The sequence below is a fragment of the Physcomitrium patens genome, chromosome 14, assembly GCF_059467195.1.
Source record: "Physcomitrium patens ecotype Gransden chromosome 14, ASM5946719v1, whole genome shotgun sequence".
Lineage (NCBI taxonomy): Eukaryota > Viridiplantae > Streptophyta > Bryopsida > Funariales > Funariaceae > Physcomitrium > Physcomitrium patens.
In genome coordinates this window covers 13,563,503-13,583,293 of record NC_143423.1, presented here as the reverse complement: position 1 = coordinate 13,583,293, position 19,791 = coordinate 13,563,503, and the positions used below count along the sequence as shown (strand labels likewise).

Here is a 19,791-nt window from a genome sequence, read left to right as displayed (position 1 = left end):
AAAGCTAAAGCATCATGGCCTTCCCTGCTGACTGAGAAACCCCAGGTCCATCTGTCTGCTGCCATGCGAAGTTTCAATGCAACCACTGTAGCTTCCATGCACAAATTAACCACAGCAAATGATTATTGACACCTAGTTTCAAACCTTCCAAGCAACTGACAATGTTCAGACGCGGTTTTCAAGCCTGTCAGTGAAAAACTAAAACACCAAGACGACCATTATTAAGGTATTGGATGAGAGTTGGAAAAAGGATAAGTAAAACAACACAAAAAACAAAGCCCGTGGTTGATATTCTTTTGCCAACAAGGCCTGCAGAGATCTCGAAAATGAAACAAAAATCTATGAAACTGTGATGAATTTCAGTGTGACTACCGAATTGGAAATTGGAAAACCTGGAACAGCAATCCATGCCAAAAACGAATATGTTTAGATGCAGAGGTTTTAATGACAGGTTGGACCCATGCCACAAAGCTACCCTCAATGAAGAAAAACCTTTCAAGGATTCATTTTTTTTCTTCCTTAGAAGGTGTGATATTCAATGGGATATCTACTACAGTGGTCAGTGTTGTCAATAGGATTCCATGCACCTTCCATAGCAGTAGGTGACTTAGTCTTACTTCCCCTTTATTTCCACCTCTCAACTCCTTTATCCATCGGTTGTTGTGCTGTGCTTGACATTTTTGCTGCACAGTCCACACACTAGTCCTGTTTTCATTCCACATTCATTGCCCCCAAAGTGTCCACACATGATGATTCTGGGGCCAGCACTTGGATTGTACTAAACTTTTCCACCTTTTTTTTTTTTTTTTTTTTTTTTTTCCATCTTCATTCACATTCTTCTACTTCTTTTCATTATTATTTTTTTCTTATTTAAATGTGTTATTTGTTATCTTGCTAATTTAATAATTTTTGGTGAAATATCATTTTTTTTCAATGTGATGTTTGTGGGTGTGATCCAGATATCTAAGCAGTGGGGTACTGTCAGAAAGGGACTTGTGGATGCCATTTGCATCACCAAATGCCTCTTTCCTCTTGCCTTGCAGATTTTTCATACTGCACAGTTTGGTGGATACAGGCTTCTAACAATGACCTATTTGATTTCATCTCTAGCATGTCAATATTGGCAGTATAATCCAGAATCAAGGTCACAAAAAAACACAACTCAGTAAAATCTTACTTTAGAATCCATCTGGGAGATTGCACAATAAGAAAGAAGGCATGAACAACTCTGAAAGTTCACACTAAAATTCGTTATTCTCACCATGGCAGCAATTCTTTTGATCATAACATCTTTCCATAAACAAATTCATACTCCCATGTCTGAATTAGAGAAAAATTAACTAAATTATGGATACAAAACAAATCTCATGGAGATCAAAATAAAAACGCAACAAAAAATATAATAATAATAATGATAATAATAATATTATTATTATAAAAAACACAGTGAATGAAATCATCTCTTAGTAAAAACATGCCATACCAAACTCAACTGGGTTTTGCAAGTTGTGAGATTATGATTCAGCTAGTAAAGGTTGTCCTCTAACAGGCATTTTGATGCTTACTGCTGTGAAAAAGAACCTCTGTAGGATCCTGCATCCAATCTTATTTACTATTTCTATTTGTTAGTATTATTATTATGATTGTTTTTGTCTGTTGTTTGATTTATATTTACCTCTCTTCCACTATCCCTGTGACTTCCGAAATGGATCCAATATAAGCTACAATTAGGTCAGCAGCACCATCCCAGTGACAAAGCACAAGAGGTAGGCTGCCCTATTCCCCCTTGTTTGGTCTTTTCAATAAAGATAAGCGTGAGTAGAATGATGTCTGTGGGTTTACTGTAGACTCTAAATAGTAGAGGGTGTGTCGGTGCACATGTTGCATCCTTCCCCTTCTGCCCACAACCTGCGTTGGCCTCACATTTAGATACTTGGGGTTGGGGGGGGGGGTGCTTGGAATAGGGTCCCGGGAGAGCCACTAATAGGCGGTCAGTTGTCAGTGGCTGGGAATTGCCCCTTGCTGCCCTGGCTAGTGCGCCATGAGCTCACCGCATCTACCCGTGGCCCATCCCCATTGGCACCAATGGATGGCGATGCCCTAAGACAAAGTTTAAAACTTTATAAAATTTGTTTCTGGGATCCATTATATTGTGATGTAGTAACATGTAGTTTGAATTTGTTAAAACTAATTGATTATATCACAAGCATTGATGTGTAGGAATTTTGAACCACGTGCAAATGTCCAATTAGAATAAAAGTAAAATGATATGATTTAGCACAATATCAACATCCTAAAAACAATTTGGTATGTTTTTCTCCAAAAAAATTAGAAGGGTGCATTTCAAATTAGAATAGAATTCTACATTTGCACCGTATCTAAATGAGTTTACCATTATGTGTTCAAGTGATACAAGGTTTTTAAAAATCAATCTAAAATAATATTTATAGTTTTTTTTAATATGTATTTTTAATATGGGTGTTGTAAGATTGCTATGAACACGTAAAACATCCAATTATATATTTTTTGAAAAAATAAAATAGTATTACAATCTTAAATTTAAAAGAAAAAATCGAATTATATTACATAATTTAATCCGGTTTTAATACTGTAAAACATCAAAAATGATTTGCAATCTTCAGAAATCCTTACCTTGCATACGCTTCAAAGAATGGCTTAAGAATTTTTTAATTCTTCTTATTATTTTTTTACTTTTGGTGCATACTTTTGGTATAACTATAGTCAAACATTTTCAGTAATTATAGTCATACTTATGTAATTTTCTTATAAATTAAAAACATTCAATATTAATCAGTTAACAGTTATAAGAAATACATGATGTCACTTGTAATGAAACTAATGAACTACAGGATACTTGCACGTAACTATGACCAGTTTTTTTTTTTTTTTTTTTTATTTATTACTCTTATCAAAGTTAGTATATACTCATCAAAACTGTTTAGTTATAAATGTTTTTTAAAAAATATGTTAAAACTAAAATTTATAATTCTGGTTTTACTGTTTAAAAATCTACATTAGTCATACTTTTAATAAACATAGTATACCATCTAACATCTAAAGTCATGAAATTTTTGTTCTCAATAATATAAAATAATCTTGTCCATTATTTAAAAAATATTTAAAAAATTGGGAATCTAATTGTATTCTAAAGCTTTTTTTAGATATAAAATATGCCAAAATAATAACTTAATAACTATTTATAAAATTTTAATACACATATAATAATAAATAATAAAAATAGTAATAATAAATAAAATGTATATTTAATTTTTTGAAATCAACTGAATCTTTTTTTCTTGAACACAAAAGATTATTGAATTGTAAATTAAAGCTAAAAAAACATATTTTAACATAATTTTGTATAAAAATTTATGAAGAGTATAGCTTTAAATTAATTCCAACACCCTGATTGTACATTATCTTAATATTATTTGTGCACTGCACAGGTAGGAAAAATACTTTCAACCAAAACAAGAGCTTTTAGATCCCCTCTTTGCCCACAATAAAAACTCATGCATTTCCCAAAATGAAAAACTCATGCCTTGGGTTCATGTGGTTCCACAAACAAACACAAAAACAATCATAAAAGTGGGACCCTAAAAACAAGGCCATAAAGTCCCCATTGTCCCCCCCCCCCCCTATCCCCATGCAACCTGGCCCTCTCCCAAAGGAGAAAGAAACTACTGGGATGTGTGGAAGTCAAACTTTGAAAGCGGGTGACAGTTGTCCTTTTGTTGACAGGGCAACCCACCCAGGCTCTTGGCCCATCCTGTCCCCATCATTTCCAAGCCTCCCCCCAAGCCTCTCTTCTGCCTCAGAGTTTGCTTCGGGGTGGGCATCCCCACCATGGCTGGCTCACCATTCAGTCCACACCAACCATGTGGGACTGTGTGGGCACTGCAGGACGTCTGTTCACCTGGCCCATGTGTTCATGAAGCATTAACAATGGCATGCCCCAGTTCTGAGAAAAAGGATAATATGAGGTTGTCCTCTTGGGGGAAATTCCCACATCCCCCAAATTCATTGAAACCCACAAGTACTTGGTTGTTGTTTTGTATGCTTTGTCTCAATCTATGTTCTTATATTGTATTGATTTCATTATGGAATAAATGCAGGGTTTTGTTAACCTGACTTTGTACATGGTCCATTCAGTTGTAGTAAGGTAGATATACTATTTCCAATGACTTAAGCATTTCAACATAAATAAAAATAAAATTTGTAGTAAATGTAAAATTAAAAATAATATATTCCTACACAGGAAAAAAAATCAAAAAATCAAGAAGATTCCAAGTGTTATTACACAATTTGGCCCAAGAGCTAAATTTACATAAATGTTTAAGTTGAAAATTTGCCTTGACCCATTTTTAACATACAAACCAACCTCATTCTAACCTGATATGGGTATAAAAGTGTGGCACCTGATTATGCAATATTATTCCACCCCAACCAATCAACAACTACCACCTATATCAATAGTTTACACATATCCATTCCAAGCACAATGAATTTTATTTATTACTCACAACCTAACACCAATTTAACAAATCCCTGACCTATTTCCGACCAACAAATGTAAGATATGGTTCATAACAGCTTGCCGGACTAATGGAAACACCCCACCCTCTGGGTTGGTCAACAATGAGTCGGCCACCTCATTCCAAAAACGTTTTCCTCAAGGAAGGACGAAGCAGGATGACTATGAGCTAGTGGGAGAGCTTCGAATGCTCTGGAAGGATACACACCGTGCTGTGTGAACAAGACCTTGGTGCGTGACTTCTCGGGCGCGTGGGGGTCATTTGACTCATGCTCTGGCATGGGACGGGCCGGGCCGGGCTTGGGCCAGGCTGGTGAAAGGGTGGGTCCCGGTGGCGGGAGACAGCTCCGACTGTTATGCTGGAGCCCAGCAGCCTCAGTTGATTTTCGGAGCCATTCCAGGTCAGAGGTATGAATCTTGTTTTGTCAACCCTGCCCGTAAGTTCACTGCCCGATTGTGCCACCTTGCTCAACCATCCTTCACCAATTGCTCAACTTAGGATCTTTTGCTGTTTTCATGTGGACCTTCAACATGTACAACATTTCCTGTCTTCAATTATAAAATAAAAGCAGATTTTAAATGGAATATTATTTAATGACTTGTGGTGTATTGAATTTTACATGTGAAGAATGTCCACTTCATATTCATGCAATACATACTGTCATTACATCTTATTGAAGCATCAATGAGAATTAACACAACAACAATTAACAATCAACAAAAGATTGCAAAGGCTACAGTTGATGGCTATGACCACCACTCCAAAAGAATGACCATGCCATTGATTGAAACCCTACAACAATAATATTAAAAATAGCAAAAGTTCACCAATGTCAAAACTACACTACCATATCATCGCAATGTAGAAAAGAATGAATTAAAATCACAACAGCTAATTGCACCACCCCCTTCATGTGTTCCTCATTGATTTATCCAGAGCCTGTAACCACATCCATAGAGTCTACCCTGGTTACTTTGCATACAACATTGTACTGATTATGTATCCTTCAGATCAAACCCTGCAACCTAATACAATACTTAAAGATAAGCGTTATGTGCTTTTGTGATGCCCATCCAGAGAAATGATGGTGACCATGGATACCTGGTCAATACCCATTAAACACCAGGTAACCCTAACATGATGTCACTAGAACTACAAAAAAAAGTAAAATTTGGACATGTCATAATGTATTGTTGTAGTAACAATGATACTGCACTGATTTGATATATGCATACATATATTTATATTTATTGGTGGTTAAACCATTGACTTTGCCAATATTGCAAACCTTTTTTGCAGTCCAAAAAACTGTTGAGATCATTAAATATAGCAGGCGTTCTCCAAAAATATTTATTGTAGAATATAGTAAATACTATAGCTATAGTATTTAGAGTCTAGTGGAGAAGTACTGTTTATCCTCTCCCCTTTTTCTCTTCTTCTATACGAGACACAACCAGATCAATAGATTTTTGTGTGTGAAGCTCTCTCTCCTTAGAAACCCTCTTGTGTGTATGACTTACTACTACTCTTGTGTCTGTGTATGACTTACTATTACTCTTGTGTCTTTCTAAACATTCTCAACATGTTATCAGCACGACTCTCTTCTACACAATATCACATTTTTTTTGCTCTAATCTTGACTCTTCAAACTTGTTGCTACCCTTGCTCAGTGTTTGCCTCATGATCTTGTTCTTCTTAATAGCCCCTCACACATTAGCTGCTTCCTTAGAGCACTTGTTCCAGTCTCTGCCCTGCTTGCTTAGAATACTTAATCTAGCCCAACTCTACCCTAGCTTGCTCCGTGCTCTAGCGCCTGCCGCCAAATTATTGCCGAATAGCCGCCAAACCCACCACTTCCATCGCCGCCATAACGCCGCAACCGTCACAGCCTGTTGTTGTTGTCCGTCGTTGCTTGCCATTGTCCGCTGCTGTCCGCCGTTGCCACCTTACTCCTACCGCCCTACCGCTACCTGTTGCTGCCATCTTAATGCTGTTCTGCTGCTTTAATCTACAACCTCCTTAAAAAATATATATATATATATATATATATATATATATATATTTAATTTCAAGTTTATTATTTTATTTGACTTTATGTTTTAAGGTATGTTTTACTCAACTTTTCTACTTGATCTTGTATTTTCTTTACAAATTTATTTATAATGAGTGCTTCAACATCTTCAACTGCTTCTACTATGGTTCCAACTATTACTAGTGCATCCCAACATTTTCAAGCTCTTTTATTTCCACCATTGATTATGGATGGAAACAATTATCTATTATAGGCAAAAATGACAAAAATAAATTTATTTGTAGAATAATTCTCGGATGCCATTATGTTTGAAGAATCTTCTACAATAAGTATTTCTATACCTCATGTTATTCAATGGAAAGCACTTCTTCTCCTTCGTCGTCATCTTGTATCTGCATTACAACATCAATATTTGGAATTAGAAGATCGTATAGAGCTTTGGAAGAATCTTAAATCTAGGTTGGATCATCAAAAGACCATTTTTCTTCCACGTCCACGTCATAATTGGACACATTTATGTGTCTTGGAATTTCCAAATTTAAATGCTTTCAATAGTGAAATGTATAGTATTGTCTTACAATTACGATTATATGGACAAAGCATTTCTGAAGAAGAAATGATTGAAAAAACTCTCTCTATATTTCTTTCTATATCTGCTGTGCTTGCACAACAATACAGGAACATGAAATTTCAGAGTCATTCTGATCTCATGTCCTATCTACTTCTTGCAGAGAAGCAAAATGAACTACTCTTGTGCAATGCAGAAGCTCATCCTATTGGAACTACAGTTCCAAAATCTCATGCGCTTAATATTTCAGAGTCTAAGAAGAAATTATATAAATATGGGAAACGTACTCATAAGTATCAGGGTATTCATAGTCATGACCATTTCTATCTATATGGAAAGAATAAACGTTCTACTATTAATTATAATAGAAAATAAAAATCAGAGATGTATTCTTGCCATAAATGTGGAATGATTGGACATTTAGCATATGCATATCGTACTTCAGAATATTTTATTAAAATGTTCCAAGAAAATAAAAAATTACAAGCTGAGGCTTGTGAAGTTCATACCATAGATGCGTCTATGGATTCAATTGGTGTTGATGACTTAGAGGCTTATATGAATGATAGAACCTCTAATGATGAATCAAATGATGCACTCATTGATTTTGCAATAATACATATTATCTTGCAAGATAGACGATTTTTTATTCAAAAATCTTCAACTTGGCAAACTAAAAATATGATGACCATGGCTGGAGCAAATGCGTTCTGTTTCCAAGAGGCCACAGCAATGGTAAAATTACTTGTGGGTTCCATCATAAAATGTAATCATGCGATGTTTGCACCTTCAGCACCTCGCAGTTTGATCAACTATTGAGATGTGCGTATTAATGGTTATCATCTCTCGACTGCCACTTTAAATAGAAAAGAGGTTTTGGTTCTTGCGAAGAACCATAAAGTTGTTGAAAAAGCTTTTGCTACAAAAAATGGTTTATACCGAATTGTGATTCAGCCTCCCATTATATTTAATTTTGCATCATCTATCTCTGAGAGTCGAGTTTCTCTCTGGCATGGACAATTGGGACATCCAAGATCCACATTATTTAGAAAGATCATTCCATGTATAACTGGACACAATTTAAAGCCTGCAGATGTAGATTCTATGGAATTATGTCGTGCATGCATGCAAGGTAAAATGATTACTCGACCTACAATTTGGAAACTACCACAAGAATTACCACCATTGTTTGAAAGATTGCATGGTTATATTTGTGGTCTTATTAATCCAATATCGTGACCATTTCATTATTTTTTGGTCCTTGTTGATGCATCAGGCAAACAATCACATGTTTCATTATTATCAACTCAAAACATGGTGTTTGCCAATCTTATATCTATGCTTATTCGCTTTTGGACACATTTTCCTGATTATCCTATAAAAATATTGCATATAGATAATGCAAAAGAATTCCCATCAAAGTCTTTTGAAGACTATTGTACTGCAACAGAAATTGAGTTGACATATTATGTTCTATATGAACATGCTTAAAATGGACTTGCATAGTCATTTATAAAACATATACAATTCATTACCCGGCCACTCCTCTTTCATACATATTTACCTGCATCTATGTGAGATCATTCAGTTTTACATGCTACAGCATTAATACGCCTCCGTCCTTCTTCTCTTGAAATTATTTTATTACATGAGTTCATTTCGAGTCGTATTCCAAATGAATCTCACTTGCAAGTATTTGGTTGCCAAATTTGGATTCCAGTACGAGAACCTCAATGGCGTACCATTGGAGCTCATTGATAAGAAGGCATATATGTTGGTTTTGATTCACCAAGCATTATTCGTATTGTTCATCCATCAACTAGCACATTATTACCTACACATTTGTAAAATTGCCGTTTTGAAGAAAATGTATTCTCATCTCTTCAAGGAAGAGTATCCAATCAACAAAGAAATAAAGTACTCATATTTGAAGCACCAAAAATATTTACAATGAATCCCGATCCTAGGACATCTTTGGGAGAAACTGAAGTTGCTAAGATTTTGCATCTAAAACGGATCGCAGATGAAACACCTGATGGCTTCAATGATGCACCTAGAATTACAAGAGTTCCTATTAATGAGGCTCAAAATGCACCTGCTCAGATTGCAGTGCCATTGACTACAATACCTCAAGTTATAACAACAACAACTAAAAGAACTCGTGGACCAGATAAGCAATCACGTGAGAAAAAAGCTATAAAATTCACTAATCCTGGTATTATTTCTCAAGAAATTGCCACACATCTTGCAAGATTACCATTTCATGATGATATATCCATGCATAATGTACCTTCAATTCCTATGAAAAACAATCTTGGAATTGTTAGGAATAAGAATAAGTTGGGTAAAGAATTATCTATTCTATATTGTGCTACAGATGATATTTAGGACAGACCATGTATTATGGTAGATGAATCATTTGTATATATGATTGTAGAAGCCCTTTCTCGTAAGGAAGACAATCCTAAATCTCAAACCATCAAAGAGGCGATGCGTCGCTGAGATTGGTCAAAATAAAAAACTGCTATTGAGGAGGAGTATGCCTCTTTGCGTAAGAAGAAAGTCTTTGGTCCAATTGTAGACACTCTTACATCTTGCCCTATGGGATATAAAATGATATTAATATGCAAGCGAGATGCTCAAGGCCAAATAACTTATTATAAAGCTCGTCTTGTTGCTGAAGAATTTAGTCAATGATTTGGCATTGATTATGAATTCACATATTCTTCAGTCATGGATTCAATTACATTTTGATATATTATTGGAATGATAGTTCATGCCACCCTTGAGATGCATCTGATGGATGTAGTAACTGCATATCTATATGGTTCTCTTGATGCAAATATTTATATGAAAGTTCCACCTGGTTTAGAAACAGGAACTCCAAATCAACCCGCTCTAGGACAATATCCAGGTATTAAATTATGTAAGGCCTTGTATGGTTTAAAACAATCTGAATATATGTAGTATCAATGTCTTTGAGATTATTTAATTACAAATAATTTTATAAGTGATCCACTAATCCCTTATTTATTTATCAAATGAGACAAAATTGGTTTTGTGATCATCATTGTATATGTTGATGATCTTAATCTAGTGGGCACTACATCTGCATGTGTTACAGCTACTAACCTACTAATACGTGAATTTGATATGAAAATGCTAGGAAAAATAACTTTCTGCATTGGTCTTCAAATTATTCATCTAACAGATGGTAGCATTTTTCTCTACCAACTAACGTATATTAAACAAATCTTGCAAAGATTTAATATGATTGATGCTTATCCATTGTCCACACCAATGGTTGGACGTGGTCGTGATGGTCATTTTTCATACTTTCTATGTAAGGAGAAGGATAAAATATTAGGAGATCAATATCTATACCTCACAGCGGTTGGAACACTTTTGTATTTAGCTACATCTACAAGATTAGATATTGCATTTGGAGTTACTGTCCTTGCAAGACATAGTATACGTCCAACACTACAACATTGAAATGACATCAAATATTTATTATGTTATTTAAAAGGTATTGAAGACTTGGGATTATACTAGACACAATCAGTAGATCCAAAATTGGTTGGATATTATGATGCAGGATATAAATCTGATATTGCAACAGCTAAATCTCAAATAGGATATGTATTCTTAAGACATAGAGCTGCAATATCATAGAAATCAGTGAAACAAACAATAACTGCAACTTCATCCAACTATGCAAAAATTATTACCTTACATGAAGCATCTCGAGAATATATTTGGTTGCAATCAATTGATAAATTCATTCAAACAACATGTGGATTTTCATATGATGATTCTCCAACTATCTTGCATGAAGATAATAGTGCTTGTATTGCACAGATGCAAGTTGGTTTCATTAAAGGCGACAAAACAAAGCATATTGATCTAAAGTATTTTAGTTATACCCACGACTTGATTACTAATCAAGCACTTATAATTAAGAAAATTGAATCTACAAATAATCTTGCTCATCTCTTCACCAAAGCTCTTCCATTAAGTAACCATCATCGACTTACTTATGACATTGGTATGCGGTGACTTTCTCTTCTTGAATAAGAAAATTAATGAGCTCTTTAAATAATTAAAAAAAATGATGTTGTACTCTTTTTCCTTCATGTATGGTTTTGTCCTTAAATAAAATAAGGTTTTCCTAGATAAGGTTTTAATGAGGCAACAATTGTTGATCTTGCAAGATCACAGAAAAGTATAGATCATAATTATATATAAATTTTATATTATGTAAATATTATGATGAGCTAGGAGGAGTGTTGAGATCATTAAATATAGTTGGTGCTCTCCACAATATTTACTGTAGAATATAATAAATAATATAGCTACAATATTTAGAGTCTAGTAAAAAAGTATTGTTTATCCTCTCCTCTTTTTCTCTTCTTGTATACAAGACACAATTAAATCAATAGATTTTTGTGTGTGAAGCTCTCTCCTTAGAAATCCTCTTGTGTGTATGACTTACTATTGTTCTTGTATCTTTCTAAACATTCTCAACAAAAACAAAACAAAAACACCTAATGAGTGCCCCTTATGGTGATAAAAAACACAACAAAAAATGGCACCATGTCAACAATGTACACCACTTTCATCAATAGTCCCGCCCATCCCATCTCAATAACTGGATATGTAGGTAGTAACTAGGTTAAACCCATAATTAGGTTTTACCACCATATTGCTCTAGCCAATGGGATTTTTTGACGCTCCAATCAAATGTAGGCTGGTCAATTTTTTTAAATATATATGTATGATAGATGACCTATTTCCAATTATTGAAGCATTTCAACATATTTTCAATGAGTGTAAAAATTAAATTAAAATACTTCCATACAGAAATATACAAATGAAAAGGATTCTAAGTATTTATATACAATATGGCTGAAAAATAAAATTCGTATAAATGTTTTAGTTGAAGATTCTCTTTGATCCATATATGACTAATAGACCAACCTCATTCCAACTTGGTGGGTTATAAAAGTGAGAATCCAACTTTTACAAACCAAGAAGTATGGAACCTAATTATTCTATCCCATTCTATCAACAATTGCCACCTATATTGATAATTCATATATATCCATGCCAAGTACAATGAATTTTATTTATTACTCATAGCTTAACATTATTTTGACTAACCTCCGAGTTATTTTCCAATCAACAAATGTTAGACCTAGTTGACAATAGGTTGCCAGACTAACAAAAACATCCCACCCTATAGGTTAGAAATAAGGAGGTGGTTGATAAGCTTTAATTCTTTTTATTATTTATAATTTTATAAAACTTTAACTAAAATAAAATTGAAAGTTATTATTATTATTACTATTATTATTATTGAGTAAAATTTCACATTAGGCTTGCAAGAGTTATGAAAGCTTACGTTAAATTCAAATATTTAAGCTTCAGATTCAAGTTTTTGAAATAACATGAAACTTTTGCCTAACCTTTTCTTCACAGAAGTTAAAAATCCATTCTCTGTAGAATTTTACAAAAATTCGTAATATTGAATTGCGATTGCAAAAACAAAAATGTAACGGAATTAAAGACAGAGATACAAATTTTAGTATTGTCTACAAACAATGATCCACTTCATACACAACTGCATACACATGTATATACATGTGTAACAGCTACGAATATCCTTGTAACACCCTAAGTACTTGATACCCGTCACTCCAGGCACTCGCTGGTACACTCTATGAGAACCGGAAACTCATTTGTGTGACAAAGTGTTCCGGGCATCAACTGCAGAGACGCCCCCCCCTCCTAGGAAGTCATGCATGCATGCATGCAGGTCATGGCACCAAGTGCAAGCTATGGGGTGAAGGTGTGCTCTGTAGCGCAACTCTAACTGTGCGCTCTGTTGCTGCTCGTCACTGTGCACGTATCTGTGATGTTGTTTGCGATTCGCCTGGCTTTCCTGGTCAAATTTTGGAGAACTGTGAGGCTAGGTGTGTGTGTTTATCGTGTGTGTGTTTGTGGGGTCCAAATGAGACCGCTTGGAAGGAGGTTTTGAGGAGCGGGACCTGGAGCAGAGCAAGTTCCACACATGACTTTCATGGCTCTGAGGGTTTGTGTGCGCCTTGTTTATCGTTTCTTAATCAGAGGTAGAGTTCCTTTTCCCAGTCAGCTCATTCTTCTGATGCATCTTGCCATTTTTTCGTTTTGCCTTCGACGCACAGGTCTGAGCCCTCTGCCAAAAAGACTCACAGCTTTTATTGCTTCATGTTCTGTGCTTGGACTATGGAGACGAAGTAAAAGTCTTTTTGCACGTTCTAGTCCACGAAGTTTTGGTTTGTGCATTGGAGTCCCAGTTCTCGTCCAGTTGGCTGGCAGTTTCTTTCGATTTGACAGTTAACAGCTCTTTCAAAGATTAGATGGTGTGATGCGCATTGAGGTCAATTATGGGAACTCAGGAGCTGCACCAGAACTTGATTCAGTGACCTGAACCAGAACTTGCTTCTCTCCACAGTGTCTGTGGTAGGCCTTTCCTGGTGATCTTTGCGACCAGGCACGTTTTCACAATTGAAGGAGCTTTTTATTGTGTTCATTCTAATCATTTGACAGAATGAAAGTTTCTACTAATGCGCGTTTCTGTGTGCATGTGATGCTGCCTCTATTGAGCGAGGTTGGATCGACAAATGCCGATTCTCTCTTGGTAGGGCGCAGCTTCAAGTCCTCATCTCCTATGATATTTGGAGTCAAAAAGTCAGTTCTTGAATGATTTCCTTCTTCCTTGCCTGTGGTGTCTTGTATTTCCTTACTTGTAACTTGACATGGCATTTTAAAATACCAAGAAACAGTGAACTGGGGATGTTGTCTTCTATGCCTACAAAGTATTGGAATATGTGCAAGTTTATGCATAGGTTCCAAATCCCTACATTCTCAGCATGCAGGAGATGGACTAACTATCCAGTCAAGGTATACAAAAACCTGTAATTGGAATGGCGCTGATGTTTGCAACAGCAGAATTATTCACGGAAGATATGTGAATATACTTGCGTCTGTTTGAATTCGGTAAGCTTCGGCTTTGAAATAACTCATTAAAACTAATTTCGTAAATTTTGTCTTCAAACATGCGGAGTAGTAAGACGTGCACATTGTGTTGATATTATTTGAATGGTTGCGTCTGCTCAAGTCTGTTAGAAGTTTAATGTTCTGTGTTAGCTCATGTGCTGAAATTGGACTTCTGGGAATTGAACTTTGCAGTAAATCGTGTCCTTTCCGTACGATGTTGCAAAATTCGATGTAATTTGAGAGGAGAAGATTTCTGCAATCCTAAGCCAAGGCTTTCAACGAAGTTAATTAAAAATTTTAGGCTGTTTATGATCTTGCAATCCATGATGTTTTCTTTGAAAAGAATCTCATTGCTTGACGATACAAGCTCCGTTTCGCTTGGATAAAAACCGGTCTCAACTTTCGGCTGTCGTAGTGAAAGAGCGTTAATGGGCAAAAGATAAGTGGAGTTTGTTTTGCATAAAATTTAATGCAGACCAGACTCTTTTGAGAAATTGGAACCTCCACATAAAATTCTGGTAGGCACTGGTAGTACCTATCTGTTGAGTGATTGCAGTGCCCTGACGACCTTCAATTTTTTATTCGTTCCTTTGCTATGTTCAATTTTAGTAATCTTTAGCTGCAGAATAGATCTCACATAGTGAAGATATTTCTGAACCACTTTGTATTATTATGTCGTGCATTGCTGATATATCTTGTAACAACTAAGCAGTAAATTATTAAATTAGCTAGGAGAAAAGAATTGTTTGGTGGATGGCTTTGTTCTTGTGTGAAGTACAAAGTTTCCAAGAACACAAATTTAATACATTTCAAGTCTCTAAAAGTCTCCAAGAACACAAATTTGGTTGGAGGAAAAGAAATCAAGGCTTGACAACAAGTCCTAAGTTTTTAAAAACTATTTCATCAAAATTGGAACATATGAGAATTGATGAGACATAATTTAAATTCTTTATATGCAAAAAAAAGAAAAAGAAAAAGAAAAAGATTTGACATTGTCAAGAAAGATTATGCTAATATTGTAGAAAATTTAGGCACATTGTTAAAAAATAGAAATATAATTGCAGAATAAAAAACATGGTTCATAGTGAAGAGAATGTATTAAAAATAATTTTGTTTAAAAACATCATGTTCTTTCTTAAATAAATGGCAAGATACATTACATTTGGTATCACAACCTTCAAAGAAATCTTTGATCTTCAGTGATATTTTTGGACGTAAAAACCACTTTTAATGGTATAATAAATTTTTTATTTAAAAAAATATATAAAGTCCTCAATAATGATAAAATATCAAAGTGGCCTTTCTACTTTGGTATGAAATATTATTGATCCTTGAAGGGATATATCACCTATTTTTAAAAAGAATAAAGTTCAAAATATGTAGGAAATACAATTTACCGCATCTTAAACTTTATCATTTTGTAATCACTGCTTCTTATAAAACTTATCTTTAAAAAAAGAATAATGTTACAAACATATGTTTTAACATTAGTGTTTAATTTCATAAGAAGAATTAAGTAAAAATAAATAAACATGATAATATATTTTAAAGTAGTTTCTTAAAAGCTAGGTAGATACATGTTAGACTTTTCAAGTATTTGTAGGTGAACAGTAGGTTGAAAACTAGGCCAACAAGTTGGCCACTTGTTGTATATGTTGGCCATGAGGCTCATATGTTAGAAACTTGCTTTGCAAGTTAAACATATATTTAGTAAGTTAGATACATGTCGGATGATCTGTAGAATATTGCCACATAATTTCTTTATTAGATAGTATATATAAAGGCAAGAATAAAGCCTTTTTCATTTTTTTTAATTCCATTTTTACTTCTAGTCTACTTTCAAGAGTTTGTAGCTTTAAAATCTTTGACAATAGTCATTCCATTTTTTTTTTTTTGAATATACATACTTTCTCATTTCTTTTATGTTGTCTTTCTCTGAGATATATCTCACTTTTTAAAATTATATTATTTGAGATTTTGTTGTTGATATTAGGGCATATTTCTTATTTGTAATTTTGTTATGCTTCATATTCTAGACACAATATGTATAATAATATTATAAGGTTTTTTATTTTTTATATTTTCTAAATTTTTTCCAATTTCAATCTCGAATATTCTAAAATCAATGAGATTAACAATAACATATCAAACATTCTTATCAATAGTTTTTTTTTTTTTTTTTTTTTTTTTTTTTTTTTCGATATCATTGATCAAAATATTATTAGACTTTAGATCACAATATTTATATGTATGTTATGCAAGTAATGCATCTTTTTTGTAATTTGATGCATAATATCATTAAAAAAAATATAAGAATTTATTTATTTATTTATTTATTTGTTTGTAAAATATCATTCAAATTTATTTTTTGTTAATTCTATTTCTATATAAGAACAATATTTTTTATAATAATAGATTTACTAATTTAATTGGTATTGTCTTTCATTGCAATATAATATGTTATGAAGTTGTAATGGCATAAATTGTCTAAAATGCTCACCTTTTTTTTAAAAAACTTCTTATAAACAATATCTACATTTTTAGTTGATCAAAAAAGTCTCAACAACATTGATTTTTAAACTTGTCAAAAATATATAACTTCTCTTTTTACAAATTCTATAATTTTAAGTCTTGTCATATTTTTCAATGGTTCCAAACCATCTAATTTTTAAAATTCTATGCAATAAAAGTATTTTAATCTTCATAATAAATGATTTCTTAATTTATAATATTCAAATTTTTTACTATTTACATAGATCAACTAATTATCTTAAAATTTAACACCACCTTCCATATTTATCATTTATTGCAATGTCAAAAATAAAAAATATATTATCTTTGAATTTATTAGAATAGTGCTTTGAAAGCATATCACTTGTTGCATCATAGCAATACTATAGATTCTAAAGTAATTATTTAAAAGTCTCTTTGTTATTTAACTAAGGTTATTCATACCAATTTGATTTTTCACAATTTTGTATTAATGAGTAGAATTTATTTAATTTAAAAAATAACTTACTTAATATAAAAACCAAAATCCAATCTATTATTATTGCAAGTTATTAGGTGTCCAAACAGCTTTATAACATGCTCAATTTTCTTGTATAAAATTTCAGATTGGTTTTTATTTAACAAGTTTATATATATATATTAGAAAAGTTTCTAATATAGACTTGAAATCTTTCTTAAGTACCTCCATAAATACCTTGCAATAATGATATTTTGTGAATATCTTCTGCCAAATTTTCACATAGCTCCATGGTGTTTGAAAATATTGGTATGAAAAATCATATATACCTCCATACTTTTAATATCTATTATTGAATTAGTTCTAATTGATAAGCCAAAATGAATTTGTAATAAATATTCAATTTTTTTTCTTCTCACCACCATCAAAAAATCAAACATTGGATTTATTTTGTGTTTCAAGGGCATTCATCTAACATTCTTTTATCCACATTACTCTACAAAGAATACAATTTACTACCTTAATTATTATAATATATAATTATAAGACTAAATATTTAATTTTAAATAATTTAAAAATAAATACTTAATCTCTTTATATATTTTAAAAATCTAATTTAAACCTATGACTTCAATGAAGACATTACTAACTCTTAATTATAATCCTAAACTTTGAATTACTTTTGTCTTAAGAAATCTACTTTACAAAACATTATATACAACTAAAATGATCTTTTAAAAAGATACAAACATGCTCCAAAAACTTTACAACAATGATACAAGGTTAGTTAAATGCACCACTTTATGATTGAAATAAATAATAATAAATAAATAAAACTTAATTCCTAAAAAAACATTCAACCAAACTATATTTTGTAGGCAATCAATCAACTACAACATGATATTTTGTTCCAAATTATAATAAGAATAACATTCAACTACACTTATTTCTTTCCTCCTTTTTGGTTCTACTAACAAAGATATTGTAAATGGAACCCATTCTCCATTTAACTCACTTTCATCTTTACTTCCACAATTTCCTTCACGTCAAATTTAAACTTGGAAATTGAATGTACTACACTAGACTAGCAAACTCTGAAATGTGCAATCTATTGTTGTATTGTCTTCTGCTTCATATGCTCCAAACAAGTGGTTCTCAGTAAACTCTGAAAGACTCGCTCTCAGGAATGGACAAGAGCAATGCATGTAGCACATAGGACCTACCTGGGCTGAGATTTACTCCCTGCCTTGATTTCCGGCAGGTAGATTCTTGAAGGTGCCACCACCAAGGTTCGAGCCCGGAACCATCCCAGGAGAAGATACCAGATAGAAGTTCTCTTTGCAAGTCCGTCTATAAAAATCATCGCAGAGAACTGAAGCGTGTGATGATACCGAGTAGAATCGAACCCCCCACCAAGACCAAAAAAGAAGAAGAATCTTAAAGGTACTGACCCTCTCCTAAAAGTCTATCATTAGAAATCATCCGGCCCAGTAGATCACTGTCGACGAATACCATCCAGATCGGCGGATGTATCCTGCGAAGCTCTCCTTGGCCCTACTTCCGGCACTGCGAACAAATCGACGAGCCTTCCGATTGTCGCCGTTGCGAGGAAGCTTAAATCCCACTGGCGATGCGTCGCACCAGTGAATCAATCTCTGCATTCGTGTACAAATTGTGAAAACCTTCCACGACCCTGGTTCAATACGTGTTGTGTGCGTTTCGATTTTGCTCGAAGGATTAGTGACTTCGTTTCTGGACATTGAATTCTCTAGTATTCCTGTGTGTCAGTGGCGCTAGCTAACATCGGACGAAGCAGTAGACTATTTGCAGCGATGGCGAAGAAGTTGATACGAGTAGATGTAACCTCGGACACCGTGTGTCCATGGTGCTTCGTAGGGAAGAAGCACCTGGAGAAAGCAATCGAGGCATGTAAAGATCGTTACGACGTTGAGGTCAAGTGGCATCCCTTCTTCTTGAATCCGGATGCGTCCGTGAAGGGAGTTAATAAGAAGGAGTATTACAGGTCGAAGTTCGGAGAAGGTAGGATGCACATGATTGTAGACCATGTTGGAGCTGCTTTCGCGAACTTAGGGTATAAGTTCTCCATCGGTGGGGAGACGGGAAGCACTTTGGATAGTCACCGGTTGATTGAGCTCGCCGGGAGGCAGGGTCTGAAGAAGCAGAATGCGCTAGTGGAGGAATTGTTCGTCAATTTCTTCACAGAGGAGAAGTATATTGGTGACAAGAACGTCTTGGTTGCGGCTGCGGAGAAGGTTGGCATTGAAGGGGCCCGGGAGTTTTTGGATGATCCACAGGCAGGGTTGAAGGAGGTACTGGCGGAAGAGCGAAAGTTTCGGCGAGGAGTTTCAGGCGTACCTCATTTTGTGATTGATGGACGGTATCAAGTGTCGGGAGCTCAGCCCCCTGAGGTGTTCATCGAGGCTTTTGAGATCTCTGTGATTTTAGATAAATCGTGACTATTTTTTGCATTGAGATGTACATAATATTTACTATACGTCGTGTATGCACAGCTAATAAAGCACAGGGACAGATACAAAATCATGAGTGTAGATTTGTCAGAATTTTAAATATATATATATATATATATATATATTTTCTGTGATGG

General features: G+C 34.1%; 1 protein-coding gene and 1 long non-coding RNA gene across 2 annotated transcripts; both read left to right on the top strand.

Annotated features, from left to right (window-relative positions):
- Positions 1-12,976: 12,976 nt before the first annotated feature.
- Positions 12,977-14,939, top strand: LOC112291189 (uncharacterized). The gene is made up of 3 exons (XR_012218872.2): positions 12,977-13,838; positions 14,070-14,197; positions 14,390-14,939. It is a non-coding gene; the product is annotated as an uncharacterized LOC112291189 (long non-coding RNA).
- Positions 14,940-18,719: 3,780 nt separating this feature from the next.
- On the top strand, positions 18,720-19,725 carry LOC112291238 (oxidoreductase bty37). Its single transcript, XM_024538382.3, has one exon. The coding sequence runs from the start codon at positions 18,998-19,000 to the stop codon at positions 19,640-19,642; it is 645 nt and encodes a 214-aa protein (XP_024394150.1). The 5' UTR covers positions 18,720-18,997; the 3' UTR covers positions 19,643-19,725.
- The last annotated feature ends 66 nt before the right edge of the window (positions 19,726-19,791 follow it).

Excerpts from the sequence above, each read along its gene's own strand:
- LOC112291238 (XM_024538382.3), top strand. The coding sequence starts at position 18,998 with ATGGCGAAGAAGTTGATACGAGTAGATGTAACCTCGGACACCGTGTGT.